The 9,884-nt window shown below is 34.7% G+C and overlaps 2 protein-coding genes across 2 annotated transcripts; both read right to left on the reverse strand.

The window, feature by feature from the left end:
- Positions 1-1,286: 1,286 nt before the first annotated feature.
- Positions 1,287-4,297, reverse strand: LOC101491542 (uncharacterized). The gene has a single exon (XM_073368040.1). It carries the CDS (start codon positions 4,232-4,234, stop codon positions 1,520-1,522), a length of 2,715 nt encoding a protein of 904 aa, XP_073224141.1. The 5' UTR covers positions 4,235-4,297; the 3' UTR covers positions 1,287-1,519.
- A 1,650-nt stretch (positions 4,298-5,947) lies between these two features.
- Positions 5,948-9,509, reverse strand: LOC101491848 (pentatricopeptide repeat-containing protein At3g63370, chloroplastic). The gene has a single exon (XM_004495103.4). The coding sequence runs from the start codon at positions 9,461-9,463 to the stop codon at positions 6,641-6,643; it is 2,823 nt and encodes a 940-aa protein (XP_004495160.3). The 5' UTR covers positions 9,464-9,509; the 3' UTR covers positions 5,948-6,640.
- Positions 9,510-9,884: the final 375 nt, after the last annotated feature.

Here is a 9,884-nt window from a genome sequence, read left to right on the forward strand (position 1 = left end):
ATGAGATATTAAGAATTTAAATTTGTATCTCAACATATCAAATAATATTTTATTATCTGAGTTGTACTTACGAAACAAAACTATGTATTGATTTTAATCTAACTATATGTCAACTAGACAGCAATGAGCACGGGAGTTCTATTCATTCTGTAGTTCTTGTCTTCTATTGTATTTAACCTGTAATCACGTTTAACTTGTTTTTACTTTATAATAACAAAAATGTTACGTAGTGAGTGAAGGAAATTTGTATGTTTCTGAGTGATTCCTTTCCACTTAGGCAGCCATTGCATGCGTTGTGACAGCTAAGTTTTAGTTCTGTGGAACTCTGATTGAAGCTGTGAGTATAGGGTCATAGACCTGTAACATATGGACAATTAATTCAGCGGTTGCCTGTCTAACTGTCTTCAAGAACCCAATTTATATCATCCAAGTAACGTTTGTCTCACACTAGTACATCACAGTAGAAAAATTGTTTCCAGACAGATAAATTAAGATATTATCACACAAACACAGCTTCAACTTATGTGTTCACATTTCACACTGATAACAAGTCAGAATGACAAAGGTAATTTGTATGCAAAATAATAGTGATAGAACTAGAAAGAACAAAATAAAACCAACCATAATTTTTTTTTAGTATGTTTTCCTTTCTCTAGAATAAAATAAAAGCAAAAATAATAATTAAAAAATTAATATATTAAGTCTTACTATTTTGTTTATATTTCACTTCAGATATAACGTGTAATGAACATTAAACATACTGGAAAAATGTAACACATAATAGAAAAATAAATTACGAAATAGTATCCATTGCATTGTTTCATATGATGAGAGATGATGCTACTGTAAATGATTCTGCTTCCAGTGTCAATATGCTGCAGCATAGCATAATGAATGACATAAATGCAAACTATAGCAAAAGTTATACCTATCTCGTTGCAGTAGGACAAAAATCAGGAATGACAAGTTATGGCCTTTCTCCTGATCCATGATTGTAATGGACCTAGCCCATGTTTTTTCACTGGGCCTGGGCTCCCTGTTTTTGGTAAAAAAACCATCGTTTTCTTTTTTTTGGGTAGAAATGTAAACAGAAAAACATAATAAACAGGCCCTTAGTTTTTACTATTTTGGTGTGACCAAACATATATATATATATATATATATATATATATATATATATATATGAGATTGGAGGAAATGCTATTGCTGTTCCCAGAACAGATTAACTAGCATTAAGATGAAGTTTAGAACCACCTAATTAACAAGAGTTTAAATTGCGAAATATATGAAAATTAATGATTGAAATTAATATCTTTCATCATAAAAGTCAATCATATTTCTTATCTATAAAAAAATGTCATAGTCAGGTCCTAGGACTAACTAGATCATATCCTTTTTCATATAAATATTACACCTTGGAGCTAACCATTTAAGGAGACACAATTTGCCTCCACAAAGTACCAACCAAAAGTGCGGGGGGACAAAATTCATTTGCTATCACACAACTGAGGAAGGATCACTAACTAACAACTTTTTCAAATCCAGATTGAATACAAAATTCCTTATACAAATCAAAACTTTTTTGCCACATAGACATCTTTCTTTTCAATGCATAGTATGCCTTTAAACTATTATGTTCAAACTTCTTCTCAGGAGCATCAAACCTCAACTCGACGGGGCAAAGATCGTCAAACATCTCTTCTCCAACAGATTTGTCGGTCTTCTGCTCACAGGAATTCTCCGAAACATGAAAAACAAATGTATCGTAAATTGTATCAGTATAAACGGTGTTTCCCTCCTGTACATTGTCTGCGTCAAAGTTATTCAAAGCAACTGGACGATAAGATGAAAAAGATTTTGGTTTCGAAGAACCAGCACAAGGTTCCTCTTCGTCGTCTGCAAGGGAGACTGCATGGTCATCGGGGGGATTAGAGCCAGCAAGGGAGACTGCCACCTGCATAACTTCTTTGTATTTGAGACCAAGCTCCGCTTCTACTGAAAATTCATCACTTCGCAAATTGGAGTACCCGTAGCGAACTTCATTAACCATAAGTAAAACAGGGAAAGGAATAACTGGACCCACAATGTCATCACTGCTATGAGGTGATGGTTTCCTTAAAAAGAAAGGAGGCAACTGAGGAAGGTCCGGAACAGCTGAAAATTCCAAAGGTAACCCATTTTCATTGTCTCTAGCGAATTCACGACATTCCGAATAACTTAAAAACGCTAACTGTAATAACTCTAAAGGTAAGTCAGTCCACAATCTTCTAAAGGCAACCTCGTGGAAGCTTGCAGGTAGCTTGACATCTTTAAAAATAGAATTAATTGAAGGACATGATCTTGATGAGCCTAATCTACAAGCATTTAATTTCTTACACAATGATTCATGCACTTCTTCACAAAGAGGAACCTCCTCTTGATCATCGAGACAGATCTTTTCGAGTTTCGTAGTTAAGAATTCAGTAAGATTACCATTTGCATAGGCATAAAGGTAATCCAATTTTAAGTAACGAAATTTTTGCATAATTTTGCCTTTCTCATCACTCAAGGGACACAATAAGTGAGACTCCAAACGTTGTAGTGGTTTGTGGCAATCTTGTAAGTTTCTAGACAGAGTCAAAGAGGCGTGATATCTCTGCAATTCAAACTTTCCCGACGACATTAGCCTTATTAGCGTAAAACCGCCGTACTCATCTGGTTCACATAGTAAGGAAGCAAGGTCATTGTTTAGAATGCCGAATCCCAAAACCATCTCTTTCTTCAGCTGCCAATCGACCCACTCAGGAAGTGCATCCTTTGACAACTCTTCCCTAAAGAGACAACTTCCACAACGACACTCGGGGCTGGATAAATTGATCTCATATGGAAGCTCCCAAGCACAGAAGGTTTTGTTATTCTTCGAATGTTGTGAAGTAATAGATCCTTTTCGAAATGGATATGCAGGTCCATAACAGAATATATTGAACTCAGAATTCCAAAATGATCCCAAGATAATACAAAATCCTGATTGAGAAGCCAACTTAAACGTATCTACCTTCGAGTGGGATCTCAACATAGACAAACTTAATACACTCATATAGCTCGGGTCATCAATATTGTGCTTCCATTGCAATATTGGCATCAAAGGTTTCCTTACATCACATAGTACTAAAAGACTACTAGAAGCCACAGTGAAGTAAAAGTCATCAGGACCAGCCTTTGACAAGGCAATAAACCGTTCTTTATCATCCGGAGCATACATCCGCAACATCTCAATCTTCATTAAGCAAGTCACATTACATTCCTTTAACCTCAAATCAACTAAAAAGACAGCATCAGAACGCGCAACAATCAAAATCCTCGGATGCCAACTAAACTCACAACTCAACCAATCCATGTTATCATCACAACAGTTGAAATCATTCCATGGTACTCTCAACCTAGTCCCTTTGAAACTCTTACTAGAACCTTGAGACTCCAAATCAAACAAAAACAACAAACCACTTTCTAACAAAACCAAACTCTCTTCCAAAATATGAGGACTCCAACAAACGTGCACAACAGTTTCCTTAAACACCTTACGACCCAAAAAACACATAGCAGGAACATCCAAAATCAAATTATGCTTCATAACAAACCAATTAACAGAATAAAGTGTAGAAGCAAAGAGATACCCAATAACAAAAGAAGAATTATTAGTATTACCTCCTTCCATTTCAGAATGAGTAACTGGGTTAGCTGAAAAGTTCACAATACGGTCCATGGAACCACTAGAAGCAATAAAAATATCACCTTTGGTATCAAAACGAGTAAGCAACACAGAATCCTTAATACCCAACATGAAAAAACCGATTTTTTCGTCATTAGAACCGGTTGGGAAGAAAACGAGAGTGTTTGGGGAATCGGGGTATTGAATAAGTTGAATACGGTTGTGAAGGAAGTGAGAAACGTTGGTGGTGTTGTTGTTGTTGTTGTTGTATTGATGTGGAGAGTGAAAGAGAGAGGCAACGGTGGAAGCGGTGGAAGGGAGAATGGAAGGGTCGGAAGTTGAAAGGAAGCGGTTAGTTAAGAGGTGAGGTGGGAGATGAAGAGGGGGAAAGAGAGAGTTTGAAGAATAGAGAAGGGAAAGGGAAATAGGGTTTGGATTGAAGAAAAGGGGGCCGAGGGAGTTGGAATCGGAGTGAGTAAGAAGAAGAGGGGATTGAGTTGCTGAAGATATTGGGAATAGGGATTTCCATTCTTCTGAAAACTCCATTGCAGACTGATCAGGGTTTCAACTGAAGTGAAGGTATTACAGACCATCTTGCTTTGCTATTTTGTTTTTATTTTTTATTTTTTTATACTAAGGTTTAACTTTTAAATCAAAAATGTTACCCAAAATATAAATTATTGCTTAAATATATGTGGTATATTTAAATATGTAATTTTCAAACAAGACCTTAGTAAAAAAAACCTGTAGTGAGACTTACTCATTTACCTACAAACAATGCATCAAAGTTTTTAACCATATGTTATGAATATTAAAATCTCACTTGAAATGAATGACTTTTAAAATTAGACATTATGTATGGCATACTAATAAAAAATTTAGATGCTAAAATGTAGAGAATAAATCTATCAAAAAAATGTAAAAAGAATTATTTTAATGTAAAATAGTTTTGTTGAAATGTAATCGTAGAAATTCATCTTTTGAATTAAGTAGAATCACAAATTCATCTTTTGAATTAAGTAGAATCACAATAAACAAATAAACTCTCATCCAAAATTTTTAAAGTCTTTGTATCTTTGAAATTAAATTTAAGAGCATCTACAACGGGAGTGAAAATGAGTTCGTCCGCCAGCGTGTAATTACTTAACTTACAGTTTTTTGTGGGTTCACCGTTGGAGTTACCTTTTTTTATGAGTTCATCACGGTACTGTCAGGAAGGAACGGTGCTTCATAACAGTTACTTTTTTTTTTATTTACTTTCACAATTTAATAATAATATAACTATAACCGCTATCTTTTATTAATTTATTAATAATAATAAATTTATCATTTTTTATTAATTTATAGTCGTTAACTTCTTTTTGATTTATTAAATAATAATAATTTTGTAACCATTAGCTTTTTTTTAGCTAATATACCACCGTTAGCCTTTTTTTTCTCCTTTAATTACGATTGTTAGCTCATTAATAGAAACAATTTGTTACTCATACTTTTTTCTTCACAATTTTTGTTACAGAAATTTATTAAAGTTTTTATTAACGTACTTTTTTATTTATTTTTCCATTTAAATTAATATTTTAAGTTATAATAAAATTAAATATTAATGTATAAATTAAAGTAATGGAATATAATATAATTTTTTAAAAGTTAAACCGTAAAAAATGAATGAGTTGATTTAGGGTGATGTGGCATAGTAGAACTTGAATCATGATGAGTTCACAGTTGGAGTAGAAAATGAGTAAATTGCTTCAAGATGATATGGCACAGTGGACCCCATCTAAAGAACCCATATTGAGTTCACCGCTGTAGATGCTCTAAATACATCACCTTTTATTAAATCAAGAAAAACCCAAATAATTCCGTCCGACTAATATCTTATCGAATATAAAATAAAAGGTTTACATTCATATGTGCACTTTTTTAGAGGAATTAATGTGCAGTTTCTATTCAAATGCTCCTACATAACCGAATGTCTCGAACTAAATTACGTAAATACTTTAGATATGAATGCTCTTTTACTCAAAATGGTTGATCTCTTTTATGATCTATATTTTTGTGTAATTTAATTATTTATAGATTTGGTGTAATATTTAAAACTCTGACTACTCTTAATGTGTCTTATTTCTGTTCAAAGTTGTTTTTATGGCTTAAATATCAAGAAGTCTTTGTGTATGAACACCGGCAGGGTATACTACAACAAAATCAGATTTATTAATTAAATGAGGCAGCATTTTGATGAGTGAATACACATCAGACATATAATAAATAAATAAAATTGTGATAATTCTTCACGATCAAATATTCAATTTCTACATTTTTCCAAAGATATCTACATTGTAAATTGATCAGGAAAAGAAAACATAAACCAAAATATATAGCAGCACAGTAATAATCTATACAGATTAACCATTGAGAGTCTATTCCAAAGCTCATTTCCTACTTGTCATCCTTTATTAGATTGTGCAGGATTCAATAATGGACTGTGCAAAAGTCACAACAAACCATGTAAAGCTCTCAAAGAAAAGTGACCTTATTGTCAGGATCTATTGAGATTCGGCCTTTTCTGTTTCGTAAAGAATAAAAAAATGATAAGAACCAAGGATTCAAATGAAAATACAAAACAACATACATGCATGTACTCGAAATGTGCAAGTGCAAAGTTCCAATATTTGGAACTCGCATCATTTACTTTCCAAAGCATCTCTGCTTCAGCCTATTTTTTTCCATCTCAAACCCATGGGCAATGGGTATAATCCTTAAAGTATATTACAAGCCTCTGAGTATTTCCATTCTCAGTTTACCCATTTTTCTACCAGTTCCCATGCTCTGTCTATTGACATGTCATGAAGAGACACTAAAAATTTCAAGAGAGCAATTTCATTGACCACCAAACAACAGGAAGGAACCAGAGAAGTGGGGATCTATTCTATCTACACATAATAACCAAAGTGGTCACCAGAAATCTCCACAAGAACATAGCCCTTTTTCAAAATGATGGAACCTGTTGGCATCCCTTACAACAAGGGTCCGTTGGGAGACTTCAGACGCAAGCTTAAAGAATGTATGGCAATCATCACAAATTCGAAGGTTCTTAGTGATCCGAAGAGAAGTACTTTTCGGGGTAACAAGCAGACCATAACAAAGTGCCAACCTTTCACTATGTCCATATAGAATCTGTGTTTTCTCTTCTTCAGAAACATTGTGGAATACAAACTTAGTTTGAGCCCTATAGCCACCTTTTCTTTTCAAAAGCTTTGTAAGCTGTGCTAATTTTAGATAAATGTCATCACACTGTGGATGAGACTTGTCCCTTGCCATGAAGGTGTGAATCTTATTCTCAACCTCAATCCAACTGCATCCTGGTTTCTTTTTCAATCCATTTCCCTTCATTCTCAATCTCACTTCTTCCACATCATTCCATCTTCCATCTGCCGCAAAGGTGTTCGATACCAATATATAATTTCCTGAATTTTTTGTATTTAATTGTAAGAGCTTCTTTGCAGCAACCTCTCCTAATTCTTTATTTGAATGAATGTGGCAAGCGCCAAGAAGAGCACACCAGACTTCAGCAGAAGGTTCAATCGGCATGTTTCTCACAAAATGGTGAGCCTCTTCAAGAGAATTGGATCGAGCAAGGAGATCGACGAGGCAAGCGTAATGCTCTGGCCAGGGTTCCAATTGATATTCATATTTCATAATTTCAAAAAGCCTCTTGCCTTCAACTACTAACCCTGAATGGCTGCACGCATATAATAAAGCCAAGAAGGTTATATGATCAGGAAGAACATTATCATCAGTCATTTTGTTGAGTAAATCGATGGCCTCCATGCCACATCCATGCATTCCATTTGCATTAATCATAGAAGTCCACAAAATTAGATCTTTTTGTTTTGCATAGTTGAATATATTTCTTGCGTTTTCCACGGTTCCACAGCGAGCATACATGTCCACTAAAGAGTTAGCAATTGGTCCCTCCAGGAAGAAACCCTTCCTTAACAGAAACCCATGAATCTCCTTCCCTTTCTTCAACAAAGATAAAGCCGCCGCTGCCGAGAGTACACTGACAAGAGTTATCGAATCAGGTTCAATATTAGTTTTTTTCAAAGAGTAGAAAAGTTCAAGAGCCTCAATTGCAAGTCCATTATGAACACAACAAGTAATCATACTCGTCCAAGACACAATATCTTTGGAGTTAATTGATTCAAACACGTGTCTGGCATAATCTATGAGCGCGACTTCTCCGTATACATTGACAATGGCATTTTGTATCAAAATATCAGCTAAACCTCTTTTTAAAACGAAACCATGAACTTCTTTCACGAGCTTTTCAGATTTCAACCCACTACAAGCTAGCAAAATGCTTCCAATCATCATAGGATCAACATCCATCCTTTCTAACTGGACCCTCCTCAACAAATTTAAGGCTTCTAGATGGCATTCATTTTGTGCATAACCAGCAATAACTGTAGTCCAAGAAATCAAGTCCTTCTCGGGCATATGCTCAAAAGTGTCTCCCATATATTTTACACAACAACACTTCCCATACATATCTATCAGTGTATTCCCGATATGCATATTAGAATCAATTCCATTTCTTATTGCATAAGCATGGAGTTCCATGCCAGTCAACAAATTCCCCAATCTTCCCAATGCTGCCATCATGTTTAGCACGGACACCTGATCAGGCTTTTGACCAGAATCCTGCATATCCCGGAAGTGGTTTATTGCATCACTATACAAACCATTTTGGACCATACCTGAAAGCAATGTATTCCACGAAACACAATCCTTGCAAAGCATAGTTTTAAAAACTCTTTCGGCATCCTCCAATTGACCGCATTTTGAATACATAGCAATCAAAGCATTGGAAACGTACACATCAGTAAAATGGTTAGATTTCAAAATGACAGCATGTATCTCCCTACCCGTATTAATAAAGGTTGGATCTTCACAAGCTTGAAGAGCCGAAACGAAAGTGTAAGTATTCCTCTCAACACCAACCTCCTGCATGCTTCTAAACAATGACAGTGCCTCAAAGCACTGACCCTCAGCAACATGTGCAGAAATAATAGAATTCCACGATACAGGATCCTCTTTCTCCATCAAAACACTATCAAACAACATCCTAGCCCCACCAAGATCACCACATTTTGCATACAACGCAATAAGCGCATTACACACAAAAACAAAAGCACCATATCCACACTTAACAGCAACACCATGTATTTCATGCCCCAAACGCCTTTCACTAAGAGCGCCACACGCTTTAAGAACACAAGGAAAAGTAAAAGCATCAAGCGACACTCCATGAATTCGCATCTCTTTATACAATTCAATCGCCTCGTGATATCTAGCTGTTGACACCGACGCACCTATCATTGCGTTCCAAGTGAAAATAGTTCGTTCAGTCATTTTGTCGAACAGTTTCTGTGCGTCGAGATAGGAGCCACATTTCCCATACATGTGGACAAACTTGGTGTCAAGGAAGACATAATCAAGAGAGTGTTGAGCTTTGATAAAATGGGCATGTAACTGTTGGCCTTGAGGAAGAGCTTTGTGGGAAGCGCATAGGTCAAGAGCTTGAGAATAAGCTTGTTGAAGAGGGAAGCGAGATTTTGGGGATAATGGGTCGGTAAAAAAATGGGTTAGAGATTGAAAAGCGTCTTTGAGGGAGATGGGTCTGTGAGAGAAGTTGGGGTTTGAGGGAAGGGTTGAAGTGAGCATTGTTGGGTGAGTAGTGATGGTGCATGGACGAAGATGGGAAAAATATCTCATGCATGAATCACTATGAATTTAATTACATACACAACTTTCGACCATATTCATAAAAATAATCGGTACCTTTTTTTTTATATCTTTCTCATTTTTTTAATAGTATCAGTGACAAATTTAAGACTTTTACAGTTGTTTTTTTTTTTAATTAAATATTAATGAATGATATTAAAAAAATTAAATAAAGAAAATTTGTATTATTATTAGTATATTTTTAGTCTCTATAAAATTTTAATATTTTAATTTATTCTTTATAAAATACAAATATAATTTTTAGTTCTTACAAAATCATCGTACATGCAGTTTTTGTCCTATTAAGACAATATATATTTTTTAATAAATTTTTTACCCATGTTTAAGATATTATAAAAAGTTCATCTATAAAAAATAAATTTAAATTTTTTTAATTATATATTTTCATTGC

The sequence above is a fragment of the Cicer arietinum genome, chromosome 4 (assembly GCF_000331145.2).
Source record: "Cicer arietinum cultivar CDC Frontier isolate Library 1 chromosome 4, Cicar.CDCFrontier_v2.0, whole genome shotgun sequence".
NCBI classification, from domain to species: Eukaryota; Viridiplantae; Streptophyta; class Magnoliopsida; order Fabales; family Fabaceae; genus Cicer; species Cicer arietinum.

Coding starts and splice junctions, on each gene's coding strand:
- LOC101491848 (XM_004495103.4), bottom strand. CDS start 9,463: ATGAGATATTTTTCCCATCTTCGTCCATGCACCATCACTACTCACCCA.
- LOC101491542 (XM_073368040.1), bottom strand. CDS start 4,234: ATGGAGTTTTCAGAAGAATGGAAATCCCTATTCCCAATATCTTCAGCA.